The 27895-nt window shown below is 44.7% G+C and overlaps 1 protein-coding gene across 1 annotated transcript in view; it reads left to right on the top strand.

Moving 5' to 3' along the window:
- The window catches only part of Samd4a (sterile alpha motif domain containing 4A), a 213794-nt gene that overhangs the window by 117216 nt on the left and 68683 nt on the right, over positions 1-27895 (top strand). The window contains exon 3 of the mRNA XM_028758582.1: positions 8320-8838. Coding sequence (XP_028614415.1) covers positions 8320-8838 — 519 coding nt within the window. The remainder of the gene's footprint in view (positions 1-8319; positions 8839-27895) is intronic.

The following is a 27895-nucleotide window of genomic DNA, read 5'->3' as shown; positions in this document are numbered from 1 at the left end:
TGTTTTTACTAAAGTATACAAAACCCCCTGTATTAGTTAACCATTGCTGTGTAAGAAATTATTCCCAGGGCGGGGGCAGTGGTTGGAGGAATGCCTCAGCAGTCAAGAACTTTGTTGCTCTTCTAAAGGACTGGGGTTCAATTCCCAGCACCACATGGTGTCTCATGTCATCCATAATTCCTGTTCAGGGAATCAGAAACCTTCTTCTGACCTCTGAGGGCACCAGACACAGTGGCACACAGACATACGTGTGAGCAAAACACTCATACACATAAAAAAATAATAAAAATTAAAACAAACTTTTAAAATTACCCCCAAACATAACTGCTTAACATAACAGCCTACTTGGGTAGATCTGGTCCAATGCCTCCAACCACATCACTGTCATGGTATTAACTGGAGCTGGGGCAATGCTTCGGCTCAGTGGAAATGGGTGCCTCACCTACAAAAGTCAGACAGAGGCAGCAGAGGTCAGAAACTGAAAGAGAACCACAACCCTAACCAGAACTCTTGGTCAAGAGACTTCAGGATGGATTCCCAGTTGCCCTGGATCCTTCCGGAGCCAAGGAACCTTCCTGGGGCACCCAGATATGCCAGAGCCCTCTTGGGCTCATATCTTGTTGGCTCAGTGGCATGTCTGCCAAGCTTGTTCTCTTAGCAGAAGGCCTGAGCCTTCATCTTCTCTGGAGATGCCTAAGTCTCTTCATAATTGGTATCACTGGCTTCCCCCACAGCGAGGGAATAGAGAGAGCAAGATAAGAACTACAAAGCTTATCAAGACATCTCTGCCACATTCTTTTAGTCACACAGACGTGTGATTAGTGTAGGAGAGTGCACAGGGTGTGAATGCCAGAGTAGAGGGCCAGTAGGGACCATTTGACAAAGGAGAGAGATGCTTCAGGCCACCTGACTCCCTCATACAAGGCACCACTGGTTACAAGGCCTTGGTAACTCCAGACCGTTTGGAGCTCTTATGAGAACTGGTATGTCAGCACAATTTGCAGACTCCTACCAAGTTATCCAGATTATTCTCCCAGCTCAGAAAGATACCTTGGGAGACAAGAGGCAAAAGTAGGTGCCTACTTAGGAGCTCACATGCTGATTTGCCATTTTTGTCTTGATGTTGGGGGTGCCGTGTCAGCTCATACTGCAGCAAATGCTTGCTATATGATGTTATCATTTGTTTTGTTTGCTTGTTTGTTTAGTTTCTGTGTTTTTTTAAGCATTTAGAGTTGTACTAAATTTAGGAAGCTTTTGTCTCTGCTGTGTCCAGGATTGAGTTTGTAATGTAAATTCTAGCTAGGACTATTTAACCATCACTTCCAGTGTTACTGCCTTGTAACAAGCACATGTATTTAGCCAGTTCTTCATGCGAGTGTGCACTTAATTCCCAGCCATTTCTTGCATGAACAAATTGTCTAAATGTACTTGTGAGAAAGTCTCTTTATGGTGAACATTATTAAACTGAAAACAGGAGTATAATAAGATAGCAATTTAAAGGTGATTTACTAACAATTGCAGCTTTTGATTGTGTGGCAATGATACCGAATTTGTCACCCCAAGAATTGTGGAACAGTTTTCTAATTCTCATGGTCTTTAACTAGAACTTTCCATTTTTCTTTTATTCTTCTTATGTCTCTGGATTAAAAATGGTAAATTGTTAACTTTTCCCATTAAATACCCAGGACAGCTGGCTCCCTACTCAGAGAACGGATAGACGGGTTGGTGTCATCAAAACTCATGGGGATTGGACTTTAGCTTCCCATGTTTAGTTCTCATTCCATACAGGCTGATGCTGGGGTGAGTCAGGAAGAGATTAAGGGACATAGACACCCTAAAGAAGGTTGGTGGGCATCTAGCAGGATTTAGCCAGCGTGTCCCAAGTCTCTTTCTGTAGGATCTGCCTTCTGTTTGATGGTAGAGGTGTTCGCTCCTGTAGTATTGTCACAGATGCTCATGCTGAGAGGCTAACTTGTGCAGCCTGGAAAGCAGGGAAGCAGATCCTGCAGGGCTGGCTTGGTAATTTGACTTGGGGAGCCATGGTTGACAGGATATACTGAAAATCCAGATAATCAGCTCACAGTTTCCTGCGGGCAGACCACCACGGGAGACCAAATTATAATCAGAAACCATTTTCTAAGTCGACCCGAAAAATCTCACCCTTAATGTGGGCATAGCTCCAGGCTTCATGACCAGTGCATTTTTTCCCTGAAGGCACCTAGGGAGCTAACACATAGTCCACCGTTGTTGGTGAGCAGGAGATCGAGGCGAGGGAGGTGAGGGAAGCATTTAGTAGGGGCAAGTTAGTGTCCTGGATATATTTGAGAATAGGAATGTCAGATGGACCGAGCATTCAAAGCCACATGGCTAAAGCTTCCTTTTTTCCATAGAGGCACTTGGTTATACATTAGTTTTCTTTAGCCATGAAACAAATTACTTAAAGCTTTTGGCTGATTAGAACAATACGTATGTAATTACGCACTGTTTCTGTGGATCTTGAAATGTGTGGCTGTGGCTTAGGGTCCCTCAGAATGCTGATTGGAGCTCTAGTCATGTGAAGACTCTTAAGAGGGTTGTGACTTCCTTTCCAAGGGGGTACCCTTATATGACTGGCACCTTTGAAGTGGAGATTGGCAGAGGACCTCTGTCCTGGTGAATTGTGTGTCAATCTTAATTACAAGCTAGAGTCACCAGAGAGGAGGGAGCCTCAGCTGAGAAAATGCCTCTGCTGGGTGGTGGTGGCACGTACTTTTAATCCCAGCCCTGGGGAGGCAGAGACAGGTGGATCTCTGAGTTTGAGGTCATCCTGGCCTACAGAGCAAGTTCCAGGAACAGACAGGACTAAACAGAAAAAAAACTCTGTCTAAAACAAAAAGTAAGCAAGCAAGCAAGCAAGCAAGCAAGCAAGCAGCAACCCCCCGCAGCTTCTGCATCTCCAGGCTTCTGCCTTGACTTCTTCTTCAAGTTGCTTCTGCTCATGATGTTTTAATCATAGCAATAAAGTAACCTTAACTAAGACATCCTTAGTTCCTCATCAGAAGGACCTCATTGGGCTGCTTCCTGGGTGAAGAGTGACCTCTAAGTAGCACTGCTGACTTCCCTCAGAGTGAGCCATCCAAGAGCAGAGAGCAAGCCAGGAGCTGTGTCCTTTATATCCTGAACCCTTAAGTTGCACACTGCTATCTCCACATCACTGCGTCAGGAAACTCACTAAACACGACCCCCCTCCCCCAGACCTCAAGGAAGAGCACGAGGCTCCCTTCCAGAGAAAAATGTCCAAAGAAATTATCAGCACCCTAAGACCACAAAAACTTCGTAACTATAGCTACACATTTATACACAGTTGATGTAACGACTATATACCACAAATACTAAACTATTTGGCTTATGGCTATTCTGCCGTGGTAACCATCATTAGCTAAAGCTAATTTGTATGCCTCCATTCTGCCTCTTCAGTAGTCAAGGGACCGATGGCAACTTAGTTGTTCCGCCTACATCTGTCTCTCTCATCATCGAAATAAGGCTAGTTATGAGACCTGCCACCTCGCCTCCTCTTGCTAAGCTCCTTGAGAGCATTCAATGAGTAATTAAATGCACAGGGCTTACAAGAGAGCCTGGCCCACAGAAACCACTCAATACTGTTAGCTGTCAGCGTGACAGCTAGAGCCATAGAAGTTTGAGCCAGTGGGTGTGGTTAGCCTCAGAAAGCAGCCTTATAGCCGAGTTCCCAGGAGGGGTAGGCAAAAACCTTGACTTCCTGGCCATACCACAACCTCAAACCATGCGAGGGCTATTCCCAAGGCTAATGCTATTTCAGCCCTAGAAGGGACCAGGGACAGAGACCTGTCATCCTCCGTCTCTGCTGTGCCTCTTCCGTGAGTCCTGGGTTAATCCTTGGCAGAGAGCGGTTGCTGGAGATAACCTGTCTCACTAGCACTCTGAGTCCTATTTATGTTTTATTTTTGTCCTGACATTTTTTTTAAGACCGACCTTTTGTGAGGGCAGAATATCTAAACAAGGAAGTGTCCTAGCAGGAGTCTAGGAAGTTCTTCAGTCTCATGCATTTTTATTAAAAAGTTGTTCCCAAATTTAATTGTAAGGGTACGTGTGCATGCCACCTGACCCAGCTCACTGTTGGTTTATGACACCTCTGTTCTTCCTCTGGGCTTTGTGTTTCCTTCCTGGGACTCTTTTGAGACCCTGGACAGACTGACTAGGTTTCTTTTCCTCCTAAATATAGCCATCATGAAAAGCATGCCAGACTCATGCCCCATGTCTGTCTTCTCAGCAGAGAGCCTGATGCGAAAGGATTGCCGTGATTTGGAGGCCAGAAGGAACCACATAATGAGACTTTGTCTCTAAACAAATAAATGAAAAACTGCCTCAGACTTCAAGAAAAACCAGAAAATGGTGCCTGGTCTTTCCCGACAAAGTGTGGGTGGGATGGAGATATTGTGATGAGTTTTTGTTCATCTCCCAGACCCCTTTCAAAGATAGGCTCTGCCTAGTGGGACACGTGAACTTCTTATATCTGGTGGCATTAGACAGATATTATACATGATGGCAGTTAGCTAAATTGTCAGAGAGCTAGCAAGAACCTCTTGGGTCACCCGCCTCGTGTCCTTCTCCATCAGAACGTCTTTAGCTGACCTGCTCACTAGCCGCGAGCATGGCAACATGGCTCACTCAAATGGGGAGGATGTGTCGGTGATAGCGTAAGCCCTGGATTTCAAAATTTTAACTCAAGTCCAAAGAGGATAAATGTCTGGCTCCCTGGTGATCTGTAATGATTACACATTGAAATGATATTTTAAAGTTGGCGTAGACCAAGTAGCTCATTGCTTTTTTTGTAATTTGACTACTGCAAAGTTTCAGGCACTGTATATGGCTCATGTTATTTTACTAGGAATCTGTGCTGCTGGTATTATATCTAGTATTATTAGTGGGATATCTAGTAGTATTCAGACACCCCACTTCCCACCCCTACCCCAATGCCCCACTCCCGTCCCCACCCCTTATCCCTCATCCCCCAGCCCCAAACCCCTGCAACTGCCCTGGAAACAAGGATTTTAGACACCTTCACCACCACTCTCCTGTTCCTTTCATGATTCTGGCTTCTCATTTCTTCTCCATAGTCTTCCTCGGTCTTTAGGTTAGCGGCTTCTGCTCCACACCGCTACTCTTCAGCATCCCAGAAAACTCCACATGAAGAGAGTCCAGTCTTGCTTCTTACTGTTAGAAGGGTGGTCCTAGCTCTCTGATGATTTAGCTACTGATATAATACTTAGCAGATTGCTACCAGGTATAAGAAACTCACGTGTCTCGCCACTTTATTTAAGGGTGAGGGTGTGTGAGAGATGAATGAAACTCACCACAGCACCTTCCTCCTACATGCCTTATCTTTTTTCCAATTAGGTGACGTTTTTAATGACTTCATTTGTGTCCTCCCTCTATATGTAAAACTAAATGTCAAAGTTGCTTGCATCATCTTTCTGTGGGTCCAGCCGATGCAGAGCAAAGGAAAAGGGGCACCAGGTTCTCCACTGGTCCTTTCCATACTTCATCCCATTTAAGCCAAGGAAGGCAGAAGCTATTGGGACTCACTACCCATAGCTGATGTGACAGTTAAGGCTCAAACTGGTTAAGCAATGTCACAGAATTCCAGTACAAAGTAAGTGGCACGGCTGGGATTGCCTTCCATGCCTGACTCCAAAGACACCAAGTCCACAATGCTAATTGGTTAACTTTCTGTTACTGTAACACAATATCCAAGAGAAAATCCACTGTAAAAGAGGAAAGTTTTATTTTCACTCTCAATTTGGAAGCTTCCGATCCATAATGGTTGGTTAAGAAAACTTTATAGCCAGAAAGCAAAAATAGAAAGATAGGGTCAGGTTCTACTATCTATTTCAGGGGTATATCCCGAAGTGATCAGAAAATGTCCTACTAGACTAGACTCCATTCTGAATATCTCCAAACTGGGGACCACACCTTCAATGTAGGACCTTTAGGGAACTTGAGATGAAGTCACAATGCTGAGATTTTTCTTTGCAAGTGTTCTGAAGAGGCCTTAGTACATGCCGATGAGTTTGTAGCTTAACCCCTCCAACCTGAAGACACCATGTGAAATCCACTGGGGATGCCCTGATCTGTGGATAACTGTCTGTCTCTAAAACTCAACAGGCACCATGCATCGTTTGCCATTTGAGTGGGACAGGGAGGAAGTGTTAAGGAGCAAGTCTTCAAGGCATGAGTCTGAAGGAAACTGTTGTGATGTGAGGCATTCAGTGGGGATGCTGGGTAAGGTGCTTCGTGTCTGCCGTCCCAGCATCCGGGAGGCTCAACCGTGAGTTTGAGGCTAGCCAGGGTTTCAGAGTCGGAGACCTTGTCTCAAACAATAAAAAGACAAACACTGAGGTCTCACTTGTCTGAGGTACCTAGAGTAAAACCAGATACAAAAAATGGAATGGTGCTGTGCCAAAGGCTAGGAAAGGAGTGAGTAGTTTTTGTTTTGATGAAGACAGACTTTCTATTTGGAAGGTAATGAAGGTCTACAGCAGTAGTTCTCAACTTTCCTAAGACTGTGACCCTTTAATACAGTTCCTCATGATGTGGTGACCCCCAACTATAAAATTATTTTCATTGCTATTCATAACTGTAATTTTGCTACTCTTATGAACAACATTGTAAATATCTGTTTTCCGATGATCTTAGGCAGCCCTTGTGAAAGGGTCGTTTAAACCCCTGAAAGGGTCCCAACCTGCAGGTTGAGAACTACTGGTCTACAGGCCGATTGCATGTCACTGTGAGTGTCCTTAACACTGAAGCACATGCTTACAATGCTTAAGAATGAGAACCCATGTAAAAATGACAGGCATAGTGGTGCACGCTTATAATTCCAGCCCTGTGAGACAGAGACAGGAGGATCCCTGGGGCTCGCTGGCCAGCCAGCCTAGCCTAGTTGAGTTCTGGGGAAACCTCGTCTAAATGGATGTAGGTGATGTTCCTTAGAATAACATCCAGCGTGTTCTGCTGTCCTGCACACACGTAAGCACACACATGCACACATGCTGCACTCACTCACACATCAATACCAATAAAAATTTTAAATTAAAAATAGTGTTTAAAAACCCACACAAACAGATCTTCCTAGAAAAATAAACAACCTACTAGTATATGGGACCCAAGGTGTCCCTGGAGCTGTGTGACTCCTTTACTCCGTTATTTCCTTATAAGAAAGCTGTGGTTCTCAACACTAAGATTCAGGGACAGGAGTTTGGGTCCCTTTCTCCTGATAAGTTCTTCTGTGTAGGAAGCTGAACCAGCTTCACACACACCCCTTCTCCATCACTTAAGGTGCTTCCAGTAGATGTCTGGAGTGGGGAAGCAGCTTCGCTCCAAAATTCCTTCATGTAGACCCTCAGTTTTTATCATGCTTGGCCCTTGTCTATCTAGGGTTGTGACTAGTCTTGTCTAAGAAGGATGACAGGGCTGTCAGTTCTCATTGGTTGGGCCAAAGTAGTCGTCTCTTTGACAACTAAGCATTTGTTAGTTTTAAAATGGAGACTTTTATATTTTATATTTTATTATATATTACATGATATATAAGGTATTATATTGATTATCATATATAATTATATATTATAATTATATGTATTATATATGTATAACATGCTTAATAAAATACTTATTTTATTATAAAATGGAAACTAAAACTATTTTATGTATATAAGTGTTTGCCTGCATGTATGTCTGTGCACCATGTGTGTTTATAGTACCTGAGAAAGCCAGAAGAGAGTGTCAGGTCCCCTAGGACTGGAGTTATTGACAGTTGTGAGCCACCATGTGGGTGCTGGGAATTAAACCTAGGTCTTCTGGAAAAGCAGCCAGTGTTCTCAACCACTGAGCCATCTCTTGAACTCCAAAGATTTAGTTTTTGAGACAAGGTCTCATGTAGTTCATGCTGCCCCAGACTTCTTAAGTAGTAGTGGATGGCCTTGAACTTCTGAGCCTTCTGTCTCCACCTTCCAAGTACACCAAGAACACCTGTAATCAGTTATTCACCATGATACCCAGATTTTATATAGCACAAAGGATCGCGCACTCTGCCGACTGCACTCTCTAGGAAGATTTGAACTGTAGCTCATTTGAGTTCTTGGCCCCTAAAAACCTTAGGCTACTTAACCAATCTCATACACAGTTGAGAAGATTTAGCCAGGGTTACAAAGTCGGGGCTCGAAGCCACAGAAATTTAGAGTGTGGTGTTTAGTGTGATTGTGGGTGTATTTGCTCATGTGTCCTGTGTACTTTCCCTTTCAGGAATCATTAACCAATGGCAACAGGAATCCAAGGATAAAGTGATTTCCCTTCTGCTAACTCACCTGCCTTTGCTGAAGCCAGGAAACCTCGACGCGAAAATAGAGTATATGAAACTGCTGCCCAAGATCCTGGCACACTCTATCGAACACAACCAGCACATTGAGGAGAGCAGGCAGCTGCTGTCCTATGCTTTGATCCACCCAGCCACTTCCTTGGAAGACCGAAGTGCACTAGCCATGTGGCTAAATCACTTGGAGGACCGCACATCCACCAGCTTTGGGAGCCAGAACCGAGGCCGCTCGGACTCTGTGGATTATGGACAGACGCACTACTATCACCAAAGACAGAACTCTGACGACAAGCTCAATGGCTGGCAGAACTCTCGGGATTCTGGGATTTGCATCAGCGCCTCCAACTGGCAGGACAAGAGCCTGGGCTGTGAGAACGGCCATGTGCCCCTCTACTCTTCCTCATCTGTCCCCGCCACAATCAACACAATTGGAACCAGCACAAGTACGAGTAAGTTCCCTGGAACCCCATTAATGCATTCTGGTTTGATGATTTGCTGTGTGTGGCACGTCCTGCTGACAGCGTCTGCTCTGAGCACCCTGTAACCCTGAGAGAAGGAGGGCTGGTGACAGTCGGCTATGGGAGAGGGCTCTTTGGACCCGGTATTTGTTGCTCTTTGGCTCTGGAAAGATGAAAATTCTGGGCAGGTTGAAATGATGGATGATCCAAATTTGGGGTTTAGACAGACCAAAAATAAAGAAATGAGAGGAAAGAGAGTCAATGGTGAAAGAAGGAACCATTCTGTTTCCACAAATAAAAATGCCTTTCACCCTGGGGCTCAGGGACTTACAGAGACACTGAGTTACTGTGTGCTTCTCTGAATCTGATGTTAACCCATGGTTGACCAGCCAGCCTCATGGCTTCACGCTCTGTCTTCCTCCTTATGCACTCCTCCTCCTCCTCCTCTTCTTCCTCCTCCTCCTTCTCTCCCTTCTCCTTCTTCTCTTCTACCTCCTCCTCTTCTTTCTCCTTCTCCCCTCTTCCTCCTCCTCTTCCTCCTCCCTCCTTTCCTTCTTTCCTTATGTATGCAAAACCAAAATCACATGGAATATCCTCTTGCATTTTCTGGTTGAACCCGAAGTTATTGGGTGGCCCCTACCAGGGGGAGCAGGATTGCTGACTCTGTGCTGTGAGCTAATGTGAGTGCCGTGGGCTTCCTCTCACTCAGTCTAACATGTTGTGAAAGAAGAGTCAGGAGATGCCCTGTGGAAATGACAACCTCCCCACTCTTTTGAGTACTCTATACTCGACTCAAGGGCTGAGAGTCCTTTCTATGGTGTCCTACTTAGGCCAAACAAGGTGGCCGACCTCCACTTGTGCCTGTATATAGCAGTGCTGTGGATGGGTGACTCAAACAGCTTTCCCTAGTGCTGATTTGCACATATCTGAGACTGTTGTGGCACTTCCAAGATAACTCTAAGCTTTCTTAAGGGAAAGGTTGTGCAACTGAACCCAATGTACCTGTCAACATGCAGGTAAACATTAAAAGTGACAAGAAGAGGGGCTGGAGAGATAGCTCAGTGGTTAAGAGCACTGACTGCTCTTCCAGAGGTCATGAGTTCAAATCCCAGCAACCACATGGTGGCTTACAACCATCTGTAATGGGATCCGATGTCCTCTTATGGGATGTCTGAAGACAGCTACAGTGTAGTTACATATAACAAATAAGTAAAAACCTTGGGGCTGGAGTGAGCAGGGCCGGAGCAGGAGGGAGAAGGGAAGGGGAAATTTGCCTGGCATGTGTGAGGCCTGGACCCTATCCCCAGCACCATAAACAGATGGGGGCAGGGATAAGAAAAGCTTTAAAATGAGCAGGGATGGCTTGGCCTCTCCTCGAATCTTTTGGCTGGTTGACCTCTTTAAATAGCTTCCTCAAATAATTAGAACAACAAATCATAGCTGCATTACTCAACAGCACATCACTAGAATATTTCAACATGGAAGATCTTTCTCTGCTTTGGGCACAATATAAGTTAGTCTTTGTTCTTCTTCCTTTTTTTTCTCCTTTTATCTATAAGTATTTTGAACAGTTGTGAGCTGGGAGAGTCTTACATTGTTGACTTAGGAATCTCATGGCACTTAGTGTCCTTTACCAACTCATGATCCAACAAGAACAGCTTTTATCAGCCTCTGTGCACCAGAGAGTGGCTGGGACTACAGCAGATGTGAAGATCTGTTAGCCTGAGTTCTCTGGGTGAGTGACAGGGTCCAGTTATGGTCGCAAAAGACCTTGGTAACTGAAGAGATGCCAATTTCAAGCAACCCGTCGTCATCTTCATCTGCATGTATATTCTGTGTCGTTCATCCTGAACTTAGTCTCAGACCGTCAAACATTTCATTTTGTAGATTGTCCTACTCAGGGTCAGGTTTTACAATATTGACACGTTGAACACGCTTATCAGGTTGGAGTTGGCAACCAGTCCCTCACACAGTGACTGCCCAGACCAACGGAAAAGAGACCATGGATGGCTCGCATGGCTGTTTGATCTGGGAAGCCTTGTATATTTGAGTATACTCAGAAGCTCAACCAGATGACTACACAACACGTATCTAGAAGAGGAAAGGAGTTTTAAAACATCAGCAGAAAATATGGAAGATCTCAGGTCTACCCTGCAGGGCATCCCCTCCCAGCACTGAGACCACATCAACTCTGCATTTCAGTGTTTACTCCCCTGCATGCCCAGGGTGGGTCGGTTGTGTTTTTTAAAACCACAAGTCATTACTTTAGTCATGAGTCTATAAAATACACACTGAGTCCTGAGAGGCAGCCTGACAAAGGGAAAGCTCATGGACTAGAGTGTCAGTGCCCTCCAAGGTCCAAAACTAGGCCTGCAATTGCTAACTACAGCTTGCTCAGGCTATTAAGTCCTCTGGACAAAGCTCCCACTTGTAAAGTGATAACATTCTGATGCCTGTCCTCTCCGTCCATGGGAAGACCATGTCCTGGCCAGAGTGGCAGAGAGCGCACAGGAAGTGTGCACTAGATGGATACATGGAAGACACTGGTGAACCCAGAAAGGAGCTAAGTGTTACTGACGAGGTTCAGAGTCTGTAACCTTGCTTTCAGTTCTGAATGCTCCCAAGAGAAACACCGTTCCTTAAGTCTAAGAGCCACGTCGTACAGGTGCTCATTGATTCCAGCAGCCTTTGTCCCAATAAATCCATTATAAGCTAAAAATGTCATAAGCCAAGACTTCATTTGACAAGCCTAGCCTGCTGAATATCATAAGTTAGCTGATCCTACCTTAGATATGTTCAGAACACTTACATTAGTGTACACTGGGAAAATCATCTGACACAGGAGATTTCTTACTGAGTGTCTAAAGGTGGAGATGGAATGCTTGTGTACATGTGCTTTAGCTTCAGAGTTAAACATTACTAAGCCCAGCCATTGCAAGTTGGGGATAAAATGTAGCCCAGGGGACTGTGAACATACCATCACTTTAGCCACTCCACTGCAGTAGAAAGTGGGTAGAGTGTCTTCCACTGTACTAAAGAACAGCATTTCTTCTTTCAAAGTGGAAAACAGCAGCTGTTCAAAATAACACAATTTTAAGACCTTAACTATCAATTACTGGCATGTTAGTGACAGGAAATGCAGAGTAACTCACTGCAAAGCCACACCCTTAGAATTTTATTTTTAAAGATTGGTTTCTTTTTATATGTGTACGGGTATTTTGCTTGCATATATATCTGTGTACCATATATGTCCTTGGGATTCATGGAGGCCAGAAGAGGGTTTCCGATACCCTGAAACTAGGGTTACAGATGGTTATAAGACACTATGTTGGTGCTGGGAAATGAACCTGGGTTCTCTGGAAGAGCATCAAGTGCTCTTAACCAATGACCCATCTCTCCAACTCCCTTACTTTAGTTTTTAACCTACTATAAGCCCATGACTTTGATTTCTATCCCCTCAGGTCATTAGATCTTCAAAAACCTCTCAGCCTTTGTAGCTTCTTCCCTGTACAGGTTCCAAGTCCTCCAGCCACCCTGTAGATACTATCTGTCTGTCTCTCTGTCTGTCGTGTGCTGAGACTGTTGGAATCCATGGGAAATATAAGCAGAAGGCGTTGCTCTTGCTTGCAGGAAGAAAGAATCCATGCCAATCGATGTCATAATTAAAAATCAAACATTTCTTTTTGTATGACTTGTTTTCCAAAGAATGCCACATTTCTGAATTATGTAAAAGCAAAGTCCAAAATAATCAGTAGATGCTGCTTCAATGCCTGTAGGTTTAGAGTTATTTGGATGGGTGGCTGTCTCAGCCTGTTTTGTGTAGCTATAACAGAGTATCATGGACTGGGTAATTTACACACCAGAGAAGTTTGTTTGGCTTGTGGGTCTAGGGGATGGGAAAACTAAGAAAGAGGAGCTAGGCCTAGGGTGTGTCTTCTTCTGCATCATAACATGGCAGATGGCATCTCATGGCAAGAGTGTGTGCAAAGGAGGAGTGAGCTCGGTTTTGTAACAAAACATTAATTCATTCATAACAGCAAAGCCCTGTGACCTTCTCAGTTCCTCAGGGGCTCCCTTCTCAACCCCGTTGCCTTGGAACCAGATCCCTCATTCATGAACTTTTGGAAGCACGTTCAGACTACAGTGGGCTGTACACTGTAAGGGTTATGAATGTTTGGAATGGAAAGATTCTTGTGATCTGGGGGTGTGGGCAGGGTCAAACTTTAGCAGAGGGAATGGGAAAAGGGAAGGAAAACTGGAGGAGGGCTCAGGGAGGAATGTCCATTCCAAGCAAAAGGATGGAGCTGTGGGCGTGCAGGCAGGTTGACAGAGAGCAGCGGAAAAGGACAGCTCATGAAGGGATAGCTGGGAGTGAAGGGCAGCATGGAGCGAAGACTGAGCATAAAGGCGCTGAACAGAGGGTGAGCAGAGTCGTGCAGAGATTGGTCATCTATAGGCAGACAGATGGGCAGCAAACAATAGGTGTGGTCAGGGAGTCTCAGAGGCTGTGCTGTTAAATCCCAAGTATCGTTGGGATGAGAGCAGGAACAGGCGTAGCCACCACAGAAGCCAGTTCAGAGGCCTCTCAGGAAGCTGGTGACCGGACTGGAGAGATGCCTCAACAGTCACAAACTTGCTGCTCGTGCAGAAGACCTGTACGGTTCCCAGCACCCACGCTGGGACGGGACGCTCACAACTGCCAGTAACTCCCCGATGAGGGGAATCCGGTGTCCTCTTCTGGCCTCTGTGAACACTCACGTTCATATGCACATACTCACACATAATTTAAAAGGTTTTAATTAAACAGACCTAACAATTGATATTCCATATAACACAGCTAAATCACTTCAGAACGTCATGGCACTGTTCACAGAAGCTAAGTTATAGAACAAACTTAGGTGTCCCGCAACAGAATGGATGAGGAAAACGTAAATGATACACACATACACCCAAGGAAACCTTCGTCAGTCATTCATACATATATAGCTCTGTATGAAACTTCAAAGTAGAGGGAAATCTGTCCAGGGGGTGAGTCAAAGGGGGAGAGAAAGGCATGATGGGAAGTGTGTTCAGCATACATGCAAAAAACAATTGTTTTAAAGAAAACCTTTGTTCCTAGGAGAAATCATTAGATTAGGATTCAGTGTTGGTGTGGATAAGCCTTATTGATTGACTCATTTGGGCATTCATGTAGAAAAATTCTACTGAAACTTCTAAAGAACATAGGCTGCTCAAGGAATCTTGGACACCAGTGGAGAAGGCCAACCTACCATCACTTGCAGAGCAGTCCATCTGTATCAATTAGAGTATGAAAGTAAATCATACGGTTCCTTAGAACTTGGCAAGTCATGTGGAGAGTCAAGTATGTAGAAGTGGGCCCGGGTGGTAAGGTGATTTGGGTGTAAAGTTAGTTGGTCAGGGCAGGCCTCGTGGAGACTTGATGCTGGTAAGGACATCATGTAAGGGAAAGAGTACTCCAGACCAAAAGGCTAGCGCAGAGGTCCCTAGACTTCATACCTAATGTATTCATTGCAAAGCAAGAAGTCTGTTGCCTAAGGGAGAGGGAGGAGGACAGTGCTGGGACCATTCGGCAGAGAGCACAGCACTGTGACAAAGACTTTGCCTTCAGCTCTCGGCAAACCAGGAAACCACTGGGAATTTTTGGCAGATGAGTGGTGTGACCTGCCTCACAGGCTAAAGGGTCATTGGCTGCTATATCTGTAGACAGACTGCTCCAGGGCAAAGATGGATTCAGAGAGACCATTTTGGAGACTGATATCATCATCACCCAGGCAAGAGACCATGATGGTTGGAACCAGCAATAGTCACAGTAGAGGGGTGAAACCAACTGATGTACCAACCAATTCATCTACTTCAGAAGTAAATTCCTTCCTCATTACTTCTCCCTCCCTCATTCATGTTGCAACTAGTAAAGGGGATGGGAGAGAGGACTCTAATGTAGCTCCAGTGAGGTTTGCCTGAGCCACTCCTGGAAGGATGGGCTTAATTCCAGTTGAGATGGCTAAGTCTGAATTGGTCAAGCAGAGAAGCTTTAGGGTGAGAGACTGAGCTCAGTGTCAGAGCTGGTGAGTCTGCAGGGTGATGGAGAATAAGAGATGCTGAGGAGGAGGAGGAGGCAGGATATGTGGATATGTGCTCTTAGAAAGAGGGTGGACCTGAGGCCTTGTGATTGGATAACATTTCAAGCAATAATATTAAATGATAATACAAGGTGGACACAACCAGGGAGTCACAACCTATGCTCTTCAACCTGAAGGTCAGAGGGACAAAGGCAAAGGAGGGGCTGGAGAAATGACTCAGAGAGGTTAAGAGCACTGGTTGTTCTTCCGGAGGTCCTGAGTTCAATTCCCAGCAACCACATAATGGCTCACAACCATCTATACTGATGCCCTCTTGTAGTCGTATGCCCGGCATGTAGTCATACTTACAGGCAAAATACTGTATACATAGTAAATCTTAAAAAAAAAAAAAGAAAGAAAAGGCAAGGGAACAAGTGGATCCAATGGGAAGCTACCCCGTTAGAGAAGAAGAGCGCCTTGCAAGGCAAATAAAGAAAACACTTTAGGAAGAAAAGAATAATGAGCTGAGTGAAGTGTATCGGTAGGACTGAGAATTAGCCATCGTATTGATCAAGGAAGGATAACAGGGGTGAGTCAAGAGCTCTTAGCACATGATGAATATGGAGGGTTGAGCCAGCGATTGAGAAGAGATAGGATTGAGCTAGACCCAAGCCTGACTTAGGATGGATGATGACTTTTAGAAGAGGTTGTATCATGGAGATGAAGAAAAATGTTGCCTATTACAGATATAAAAATGGCTGGAAGCCACTCCAAGTTTTTGAAGGAAAAGAATAGGATACAGGCAAAAATAGTGGTCCCAAACTAAGTCCTGTTCCACCTATTTCCTCCTATCCAGGGGCAGACACTGAATCAAATGAGATCTCAAGGATTTGACTTGAGGATTTTCCTTCCATAAGAAAGTGATGTGTCATAGCCTAAGACAAGCAGCTTGTCCCCTTCTGTCAGGCTGTTCAGCTTGATGACTAAGTAAGAATAATAGCCAGGCAGTGGTGGTGCATGCCTTTAATCCCAGCGCTTGGGAGGCAGAGGCAGGCAGAGCTATGAGTTCGAGGCCAGCCTGCTCTATAGATCCAGGACAGTCAAGGCTATACAGAGAAACTGTCTCTGAAAACAAAACAGAATGTGCAGGTCATTTTGCTGTGGGCCGAGGGTGGGGCATGGGACTAAAAATGTACAAAGTATTAGTTGTCACAATCTAGCACAAGGTTTAGTCAACTTTGTTTCATCCACCAAGGGAGACACAGTCTAGGGAGGAGAGAACCAGGCTCAGTATCCCTGTCTGCTTCCTGTGTGCTCTGCTATGGAAAGGCAAGCCACTCTAGAAAAGGATGAGCACTTCCCGGCTTAAGTGCAGCTGGATGTTACCTCACGTGCCTCAGACTTTCTGATCCTTGTCTACTCTTTGCTGGTCAACTCAGACCTAGCTTTAAAAAAAAGAATGAAATTACATGCAGGATGGAATTGTTCCTGTTCATGTTACAGTAGTACCTGCTTCTTGTTTGTGGGAGAGAAGGGCTAGTGACTGCACCTCAGGCCTCTGGCCAGCACTTAACTTCACGCCTGGATCTTTCTTTACTTCAGTTTTGAGAAGGAGTCTCCTGAGTTGCCCAGGCTGCATTTGAACTTGTGATGTTCCTGCCTGAGCCCTGGAATTACAAGCCTACCTAGTACTAGCTTTGTTGGGGCTTTGCCGTGTTTGACACTCGTCTGTTTTGAGACAGGGTCTCGCTGTGTAACACCATCTGGCTTGGAACTCACTGTGTAGACCAGGCTGACCCAGGGCTCACAGAGATCTGCCTGTGTCTGCCTTGCTGAGATAGAAGGGATGTGACCCGGCTCCTTTGACATTCATTACATTTAGATCTGGGAGCTTGCTGGTCTTACTAGCCCAGCGTGAGCCAGGAACACAGAAAATGGACACACTAAAATGACCCACCACCCATCTGCTCACCTCCTCCCTTTCACAGACTCATAGTCTGGTTTAAATTGTTATGATTTGTTTTATTAATCTTAATTCGTGTTTTCTTGGTTGATGAGATACACTGGAATAATATATTGGCACCCAACACACACACACACACACACACACACACACACTCACTTACAAGTTGATAACACTCAACAACATAGGATTTACTGCTTAAAACATTTTACACTAGCCAGGCAGTGGTGGCGCATGCCTTTAATCCCAGCACTTGGGAGGCAGAGGCAGGCAGATTTCTGAGTTCAAGGCCAGCCTGGTCTACAGAGTGAGTTCCAGGACAGCCAGGGCTACACAGAGAAACCCTGTCTCGAAAAACCAAACAACAAACAAACAAACAAAAAACACTTTACACAAATGTTAATTCATTTGATCCTCCATAGTCTATGACGTGGACATGTTGACTCTGCTCATGAGAAGGAAAAGAGAAGGAAAAAGGCACAAGAGGTAACTTAAGTAACTTAATGGCACCACAGACTAAGTTAGTTAGGGTTTTAATCCAGTAGGGAGGTCCCAGAGTCTGTCTCTGTCTCTCTGTCTCTGTCTCTGTCTCTGTCTCTGTCTCTGTCTCTCTCTCTCTCTCTCTCTCTCTCTCTCTCTGCTTCTCTCTTTCTCTTTCCCTCTCTCTCTCTCTCTCGTTTGAGGTTATATGTTCCTCTCTTCTAACCCTTATCTTCTGCACTTGACTGAATAACCAGTAACAATGGCATCAATTTGTCCCACATCCTGGACCAGCCACCCTTGGGCCTTGTCAGTCCACAGGTATAAGACCCAACCAAAGCTGCTGGTCTTTGTTAACTCCCCAGAGCTCCTGTGATAGGCCCTACTGTAGCTTACAGAGCACCTTACCTAGTGAGCTCTTAGCATTCGGGCTCACAGTCTTCAGTCAGTGTGTTCACCTCCCCTTCTCAATTACAAGCTCTTAGGAACAAAGACTGTATTTTGTTTGTTTGGTTGGTTGGTTGGTTACTTTTGCTTTGTTTTTCCAGACAGGATTTCTCTGTGTAGTCCTGGTTGTCCTGGACTCACTTTGTAGACAAGGCTGGCCTTGAACTCGCAGAGATCCACCTGCCTCTGCCTCCTGAGGGCTAGGATTAAAGGAGAGAGACACCACACGTACAAGACTGTTTCTTTATCCTGCTTTCCCAGCCTCCAGAACACTGTGCGACTCAAAATGTCACAGGAATTTTAAAGATGGAAAGTTCCTGACTTATATCCAGCCACCACTCTTCCATGGCCGAGCATCTCAGTTAGAGAATGTCTCTTCACAGTAAGCCCAGCTGTGGCCTCTGAATCCTCCTCCATATGGCCCAGCTAGGCAGCCAATAACTCAATAAGATATGTGAGAGCCGAAAGCTGTGTGCCCGTCCCAGAGTTGTTTGCTGGATGATAGGAACTTAATAAATTCCCAGGCTCACCAGGTGGATGGTCATGAAAGCAATGAATTCCCAAACTAAACAAGAGCATGTCCCTCGGAGTTCACTAGGTATTTAGCAGTGATCATACGGCCCCCAGTCCTCTCAGGGGCATTCATTTTCACTTTGTGTGGTGTGTGTGTGTGTGTATGAGAGAGAGAGAGAGAGAGAGAGAGAGAGAGAGAGAGAGAGAGAGAGACAGAGAGACAGAGAGAGACAGAGAGACAGAGAAACTTGTTATCAAGTTGGTTTCAATACCAAAGAGTTTTTAAAAATGCAATGTGATCTTGACTAGGGATGGGGGTAGTGGTATGAATTAGTGGTTGTAATCAGAAGCCATCGACTATACACAAATTCATACCCCCAAAAAATGAACATAAGAATTTCCAGGGTCTGACCAAGGTGTGCTATCTGGTTAGTGTCCTTAGTTAGCTTGTGTTAATGTCAGTTTAAAGGTTTGGATAATATAGTGTGGTTCTGGTATGTCACTTAGGGGGAGCTGGGCAATGTGTCCATGAGAACTGGCTGTAATGGTTTTTGCAATTTCTTATAAATCTATAATTATTTCAAACTTGACATTTTAAAGGCATAAACCAAACAGGTCATTGCACCTATAATCCCAGCACTTTGGATGGAAAAGTAAGAAAATGAGTTTGAGGCCAGCATCGGCTACATAAGTGAGCTCAAGGCCAGCCTGGACTACATAGTGAAACTTTGTTTCAAGGAAATAAAAGAAAAAAATAAGAAGGACGCTGACTTGGGAGAGAGAACACCTGTGTTCTCTTGCTGGTGGGTGAGGATAGTGGTGGTTCTTGTTTTGGGGGGCTGTTTGTTTGTTTTACCTTCCTGGTAGTGGAGGAAGTCCTTCCATCTGTGAAAGAGCTGCTAGGCTATGTGGAATCAACACCTCAAATAAAACACTAGTAGTACATGAGGTAGTAGCTAGGAACAAGGCAGAAGGGAAATGATTCCTTTAGAAGCCCCAGAGGATAAAGAGGAAAAAACTCTTAGAGTCCACTCGTAAGCAGTAGGGCAGGCTCTCTCAGGATTGCCTGCTGGCTCACAAAGCCATTCTTTCTCAAATCCTGCCATCTACATTTTCCTACAGAGCTACAAGGCTTCTGGGGCTTATTCCACTGAGCCTATGAGAGCAGAAGGAAGGCAGAGAGATCACTTTGCAGAAACAGGCCAGGCAAGCTGGAAACTGAGGCCAAGACCTGGCTCGTCTTGTGGGCTGGAGGTTGTCTCCACCCTAAGTCTTCCGGAAATTTTTAGAGAACCCTAATCCTTATACATTTTTATATTATTAATATGTTTTGTCTTTAACCAACAGATTTTTTTTTGCCCATGGAAAAAATTTTCCCCTAAATCTAACCAGCTTAATATTACTGAAAAATTCCACAATTTCCTTAACCCCTCTTGCTCTTCAAAGAGGTAGCTAAGGAAATAGTTGGTGTGCTTCCTGTGAGAGGCATTTGTAACAGCTGCCATGATGTATTTTTAGCTGTAGCCTCCTTCTCCTTTGGGGGAACTTTTTTTTTAGTACAGCATCGGCCTTCCCAATGCTCACTTCATTGTAAAGATGGCTGGGAGATCTCTCAGAGGACCAGTATTGCCATTGACAAATCTCTCCTTTGCTAGAGCCCTGTTTCCCTGAAGGATACTTCGTGTTTGTTTTCTAGGGCTTAGGGAGGAACAATCAGGAAAACGCCACAGTAAGCAAGAAGGCCACTAATGGCTCCTGCATCAGAGATCTTGCTGCCCTAAATGAGACCAAGCCTCTGTGGGCGCCACACACCTTAGGTCATGAGGGTGAGCCACTCGTTCTCATCTGGGAGGATTATTTTAGACTTTAATGACAGCAAGGGTTATTAAACGCTAGATGAGCTACTAAGGAAGATAGTCATGTTCCCATCTCCTACCACACTTTAAAAATAGGATGGGTTCTGGCTGCAATAAATGGCTTGTATGAGACAGGTCCTGCAGAGGCAGGAAGAATCAGGAGGCATCTTAAGATTCATTTTGAGCCATTTCATCTTATAAGGTTCCAACTTATACTATTCCAATACCAGCTGCCCCACAAACAAGTGGAAAACATTTAAATTTGCATTTGATTTTTTTTATTAGATCTCAGGGGTCAGGATGGGGGACATCAGACTATGCTGAAGAAAGATGTATCATGAATGTAGTTACTTATCTGTAATTCTGATAGCTTTGATGTCAAATAGACTAAACTTTTAAATTGAATGGTTTTAGGTGCCAGGTGAATGTAAATCTGAGAGACAGACTGAAACACAGAGGGAGGGGAGAATACACACACATTCATATTTGTGTACATTTGGTGGGTGCACACAAAGCTTTGGAGGACAGAAGACACTTCAGCTATCATTTCTCAGGTGCCATCCACCTTGAGGTTTGAGAGTGCATATCCCTGACCTGTAACTCATCAAGTAAGCTAGGCTGGCTGACTAACAATCCCCAGGACCCTGCCTGCTTCTGCCGCCCCGTTCCAGATGGTACAAACTCATGGCTCCAGGCCCAGGCTTTTGCTGTGTTCTGTGTTTTGGTTTGGTTTAGGGTTTGTTGTTGTTGTTGTTTGTTTGTTTTTTGTTTTGTTTTGTTTTTGTTTTTTTGACATACATTCTTACTCTATAGTTCTGGCTGACCTAGAACTTGCTATGTAGACCAGGCTAGTCTTGAACTCAGAGCTCTTCCTGCTTCTGTCACTCATAGCCAGACTGTGCTATTCTGTTAGGTACAATGTAGCATCCGAAAATGTGACATTTTAGCCAATTAAATAGGCCATGAAATAAGGAAGCATGGAAATCTGAGGCAGAAGAATCTCTAGTTTAAGCCCAGCCAAGGACACACAGTGAGACTCTGAGAAGATTAATAATATTTTTTCTTTAAAGAAGAAGCAAGACGCCAGGCGGCGGTGATGCACGCCTTTAATCCCAGCACTTGGGAGGCAGAGGCAGGTGGATTTCTGAGTTTGAGGCCAGCCTGGTCTACAGAGTAAGTTCCAGGACAGCCAGGGCTACACAGAGAAACCCTGTCTCAAAAAACAAACAAAACAACAGGAGGAGGAGGAAGAGGAGGAGAAGGAGGAGGAGAGGGAGGAGGAGGAGGAGAAGGGGGAGGAGAGGGAGGAGAAGGAGGAGAGGGAGGAGAAGGAGGAGAAGGAGGAGAAGGAGGAGAAGGGAAAGAGGAGGAGGAGAGGAAGAGGAAGAAGAAGAAGAAGAAGAAGAAGAAGAAGAAGAAGGAGGAGGAGGAGGAGGAGGAGGAGGAGGAGGAGGAGGAGGAGGAGAAGAAAAAGCAAGGCAATGGGAGGACAAGACAATGGGAGGACTCACACAGGTTGCTGAGTCCCGAGGGGGTTCGGACCATTTCCATAGATAGATTCCATCCCTCCAGCTAGGGAACAGAACCAGTGAGAGCACAGGTTTGCTGGAAAGTTTTCAGTCAACATTGCTGAGATGTTTCACAGCGAGAGCCACGTGGAACTAAACATTTTATATGTGACATGAATGGGTACAGGTCAGGAGGCAAACCTCTGGAGACAGTTCTTTCTGGAAAACTTGTGGGATTCAGGGATCAAACTCAGAACATGAGGCCTGCGTGCAAACACTTCTACCCACAGAGCTAGCTGTCCTTCGGACAGCTACAAGAGTTATAACCGACTGCTCTGTGCAGCCAGCCATCTGATTTGCTTAGGAAGACATTGATACTGATCATCTTACCAATATGTGAGACTAGCTAAGTTTATCAAACAAAAATGTTCATTTAGCCTCCAGTTTGGGAAGCTCCAAGGCTTGGCACCTGTATGTGCTCAGTTCTGGGAAGAGCCACTTGACTGTCTCATGTCATGGCAGAAGGCAGTCTCAGAACTGTGTGTGCAAATGATCACATGGCAGTCAGGAAGAGGGAGGAACTGGGCATGGCCAGGCTCAGGTTTCTATGACAAGCCTTGATGGGAACTACCTAGGACCTCATGAGAACCTCCCTAATGGATTTCAAGTGACCTAAAAACCTCCTGTGTGGCCCTAAGTGTCTCATGCTACACTAGAGGGCACCACTTGTCAAATAAGATGATACAAGACAAGCCACATGCAGTGTCACATAAAGGGAACTATAAGGCTATGTGTGGCATCTTAGATATTCAAATGTGGAATATAAGCAAGTGGTGTGTGTTGTTTTGTTATTGTTTTTAGATTTCTTTATTTTATGTATATGGGTGTTCTGCCTGCATGTGTGTTTGTGTACCACATACATGCAGTGCCTGAAGAGGCCAGGAGAGAGTGTTGGACCCCTCGGAAGAATGTTGGCTGCCATGTGTATGCTGGGGTTTGAACCTCCATTCTTTGGGAAACCAGCCAGTGCTCTCAATCGCTGAACCATCTCTCTAACACCCAACAAGGTGTTTGATCAATAGATAGAGGTACAACCGTGGATAAGTTATTTGACTATTAAATCATCTTTATTCATATATAAAATGGGGATAAATTTTATCAGAAAATTTTTCAGTTGAACTTCTCAGGATGGGAAATTAATGTGCTCATTGTAATAGCCATTTAAAGCATTGAATTATAAAGAATGAGACCTTACACACTTATGGTCATTGAATTTTTAGAAATTATTTTATCTTGTGTGTATGGGTGTTTTGCCTGTAGGTATGTCAGTGCATGATTGGTGCCTACAGAGGCCAAAGGAGGAACTAGAACTGGTGTTACAGGTGGTTGAGCGTCATCATGTAGGTGCTGACAATTGAACCCAGTCCTTTGGAAGAGCAGCTAGTACTCTTAACCACTAAGTCAACTGTAGAGCCCAGAGCACCAGGTAGTCTTTTTGTGTAGAATTCTATTACTTTTCTCATTTGTGTGGTGAAAGCCCTGACAGAGGAAACTTAAGACCGAAGGGAATTGGGGTTCTCACGGTTTCAGAAGGTGCAGTCTGGCGTGGTAAGGCAGGGGAGGGGCAATGGGAACATGTGATGGTGTCTTGCTCATGCCATGAGGACAAAGCAGGAGGAGAAGAGGGCAGATAGCAAAGCCTGGCTCTGACCTTCACCATCTCACCCCTAACAGCCTCCTCCCACCAGACAGGCCCGGCTGCCTAGGCCACCACAGCTCTCATGACAGCACCACAAACTAGAAACCCAGCTCTGTTCAGGACATGAGCCTGTGGGCGAGTCGATCTTCCTCCCCTCTTCAGTGAGTCAAAACGTAGTAGCTGTGAGGCCCCTGTTAGCCAGCTGTTTAATGAGCAATATATAGACGACACAGTCACAACCTCACCCCTCAAAATTTGGTCTATCCTCTCGATTAGACCAGGATCATTAAGGCTTATGATTAGTCCTTCCTGTGTGTGTGTGTGTGTGTGTGTGTGTGTGTGTGTGTGTGTGTGTGTACACGTGCACAAGCACATGAGTTTCTTTTGAGTGTGAGTATCTGAAATAGAGTCATTATAATGATCCAACTACAGTGAATGCAGATTCTTCACTGGTAACTTTGGTCTCGTAATTAGATGAACCGTTATAATGATTCCACATTTCTCTTCTGTCTCAGAATCATTTACATTCCTTTTTTTTCTTTTGTTTCTGAGATTATAATACAATTACATCATTTTCTCCTTTGCTTTCTTCCTTCCAAACCCTCTACATACCCCTCCTTGTTCTCTCAAATGTATGGCCTCTTTTTCTTTATACACTCACACATACACACACCTAAATACACAAATACAACTTTCTTAGTCTGTATAATGCTGCCTATTTGTATGTGTTTTCACGGGCTGACCCCCAGCTGGTGTGCTCTTCCCTAGGGAGACTGTTCCTCCTGCTCTGTCATTTCTCAGTTGCTGGTAATACTTTGTCTAGAGCCGAGCTCCATCCCCACCCCACACTAACACGCTTATGTCTATTGATGTCATGGTTCTTTTGTTTGTTTTGTTTTGCTTTTAAGACTAGGCAGGGGTAAGAGGGAGGAGTTGGAGAGGAAGGAATGAGGAGTAGGTTTGATCAAAATGTATACACAAGTGTAAAATTCTCAATTAAAAATTAGAAGACACTTATCAAATCTTGAAAAATCCAGTATTTGTCTGGGAAAATGGCTGAGTGGCTAAAAGCACATTTTGTTCTTCTGGAAAACCTGAGTTCAATTCCCAGCCCTCACATCAGGCAGCTCACAGCAGCCTGGCACTCCAGCATCAGGGAGCCCAGTCCTCCCTCAAGCCTTGGGCACATGCACATAAATAATAATAATAATAATTATTATTATTATTATTATTATTATTATTATTGATACCTAGTATCCTATAAATACCAGGACCCCTCCCAAAGGTTGTTCCAGTGACATTAAATCTTATTAAATGGGCTGGAGAGATGGCTCAGTGGTTAAGAGTACTGACTGCTCTTCCAGAGGTCCTGAGTTCAATTCCCAGCAACCACATGGTGGCTCAAAACCATCTGTGATGGTATCCAATGCCTTCTTCTGGTGTGTCTGAAGATAGCTACAGTGCACTCATGTACAAAAAATAAATAAATCTTTTTTATCAATCTTATTAAATAACTTGAAATTTATCTGATTTTTAAAAGGAAGAATAAATAGTCCACTACTAAACAGGAATACTTTGTAGTAAGTGTAAGAGTATTATTCAAATCTATCAAAATAGCCCTTATGTAACAGATTTTCACTCACTAACATACATATACATGACGCAGAAGCGTGACCAGTCCTGAGCCTGCAGAGTGTTTCCAGGAAAAAATAATGTGTCATATTGAAAAGGAGAGTGAGTTAGTAATCTGCCCCCGTGTAGCTCTGAGTAGCATAGACTCCCAGGGCTTCTCAAGCATTTAGAAAGGCCTAAGGATCATTCTTGGCTCTTTCATTCTGTGTTTACAAGGCAGGAAAGTCTCCATCCCAGAGAGTACTGAGGCCAAGCACCCAGCACTGAGTCCTCAGCACTGTGATCCTGAGGGTGGGAAGGAGAGTGGGGGGGTCAAAGCTGTAGGGGGGTCCCCTGCCAGAATCCACGCTCTCTGCACATTCAGTTGAAAGCTCTCACGGGACTTTGGCCTCCTTCACATTTTAAAACAGGATTTGAAAACCAGGAAATAGCCTGGCAGTGGTGGCCCATTCCTTTAATCCCAGCACTTGGGAGGCAGAAGCAGGCAGATTTCTGAGTTTGGGGCCAGCCTGGTCTACAGAGGGAGTTCCAGGACAGCCAGGGCTACATAGAGAAACCCTGTCTTGAAAAACCAAAAAAGGAAAAAAGAAAACCAGGAAATGGTACCTGGATCTGGAAGCAGGAAGTGGGGGGCTGTGATCAGGTGAGGGAAACATCTCCACTCTGCCGCTCGGTGAGTCCAGACAACCACTCTTGCCACCAACTTAGAAAGGAATGGAACACAGAGGCATGAAGATGCTCGGGAAGAAAATGGAGGGAAGAAAGGCATTCTAGTGGAAAATACGGATGGCTACCCTGGAGCAGTCCTGCACGAGGGTAGTGGAGAAAACTACTGGAGTCTCTCTTAGTAGGAGAAGGATCTCTATGTATTGCTCAGTGTCTGCCATTTAGAAAGAAAAGGACACAGGCAAGAAATACTGATCCAGGTCTTAGTGAGGGTAGAATTCTGGTCCAGGTCTTAGTGAGGGGTGGGGGTGGGGAGAATCTAGACTATGTTACAAGAGACATACATGGGGTAAGGGATGAGACAAAGTCTCAATGTAGCCCAGGCTGGCCTAGAACTCCCATGATCTCCTAGCTCAACCTCCCAAGTACTAGAGCTATGGACTTGCTACTAACTTGTGCCACCATATCCAACTCTTTCATCTAAACACACACAAGAGACACATAGACACACACAGAGAGACAGACACACACAAACAGACAGACTTGAACACATGTGCATGTACACACATACACACACACACGCACACGAGCACTCACCCCTCTCTGTCTGAGACTTCTCAGGCTCAGTTGGCTGGATTCCAGGCCATTTGAAATAATTTTTACAGCACTCAGGGCTCCATCCTACGCAATGGGATTCTTTTGGAAGCAAAGGGAGCTCTTTGAAGACTCTTTGTTTTAAGGCAGTGATTCTCAACCTGTGAGTTGTGACCCTTCTGGGAGTTGAATGACCCTTTCATAGGGGTCAAATACCAGATATCCTGCATATCAGATATTTGCATTATGATTCATAATAGTAGCAATGAAAATAATGTTATGGTTGGAGATCACCACAACATGAGGGTCTGTGAGTAAGGGTTGAAGCATTAGGAAGCACTCTGTTTTGAGGACTTTGGTAACTATTTGACACATTACCAGTACTATCTGTGTTTCCACAGTGGAAACAGAGACATGCAACTTTGGAGCTATTTTCAACTGTAGATTCAAAACAAAACCGAAACAAAGCAACATTCAGCGCCAAAATCAAGAGCTATCCCTCAATACTAGGTTCCCCAGATGGTCTCTGATTAGCCTCCGTGGGTATCAAGACTTCCAAGCACTGCCACAGCTGGAACATCAGCTTCCTCATGAGTAAAGAATGGAAGTTACAAAGAAGCAGAGTAGATTTCCTTGTCTGCTGTCAGCCTCCAAGTGAGGCATCTGACAGAAAGCACAGCCGAAATGGCATCTCGCATCCTGCTTGTATTCCTAAGAAGCTTCCTGACACCATCTGTTTCAGTCAAATCATTCCCTATTGACTGAACTTGTGATTTGTAGGGTAGATTGTCTGGTTTGAGTTCATTAATCTCTACCAGCAGGAACTCTTCAAATCTGAAGATTCCGCTCCCCATCTCCCGAGATTCTCTCTCACCATTCATAAGCTGGAACATATTTAAGAGAATTTATGGAGAGTCTTCCTGGAGATGATTTTTTTTTCTGGTGTGTATAGCTGATCTCCGTATATTGGGATGATTGACAGGAACTTTTTTTTTTTTCTGTTGTAAGCAAGTCCCATTATACAATGGTTTGGTCTGGCCTCTCCTCAGCTGTTCTTGTAAATGCATAGAACAGTCATCTCAAGTATGGTCAGGAGCTGGAGAAAGAGAACGTGTTGACATGAGCCTACCAGTGAGTGCCACCTGGTCCGAGTCCGCGTCCACTGGCTATACCGAGAGAATGTTGGAACTCACAGTGTGCTTCAGAAGTTGGAGGGATTTTGTTGTAGTCATTAGGCCTTTGGGGGCTATGCTATGCAAAAGCTGCTCACACGTGCATGCCGTTAGTCAAGATGTTATTTTGCACTTGTGATACTCATTAACTCTGCTAGGTCTGGTGGCATCATCTCTACCACCTCAACTAAATGTTACATACAAATATTAACCTGAAAGTCAGAGCTCACTCAAGAACAATAAAGTCGGGGTGGGGAGCCTCGAGGGAGTTAAAAAAAAAATCTGTGCAGCTGTTTATTCGTGGGAACATAGCTCCAAAATCAAGACTATCAAAGCATTGTTGGCTAATCCTGTCTAAGAGTCCTTGCTTCTCAAGAGTGCCCCTCCTTTGGGGACAGTATCAACTGTGTGATTCGAGCCAACCAGTCCCTAAAAGTG

Source organism: Grammomys surdaster, unplaced genomic scaffold (assembly GCF_004785775.1).
Source record: "Grammomys surdaster isolate TR1022 unplaced genomic scaffold, NIH_TR_1.0 126198, whole genome shotgun sequence".
NCBI classification, from domain to species: Eukaryota; Metazoa; Chordata; class Mammalia; order Rodentia; family Muridae; genus Grammomys; species Grammomys surdaster.
This window is presented reverse-complemented; position numbering and strand designations above follow the sequence as displayed.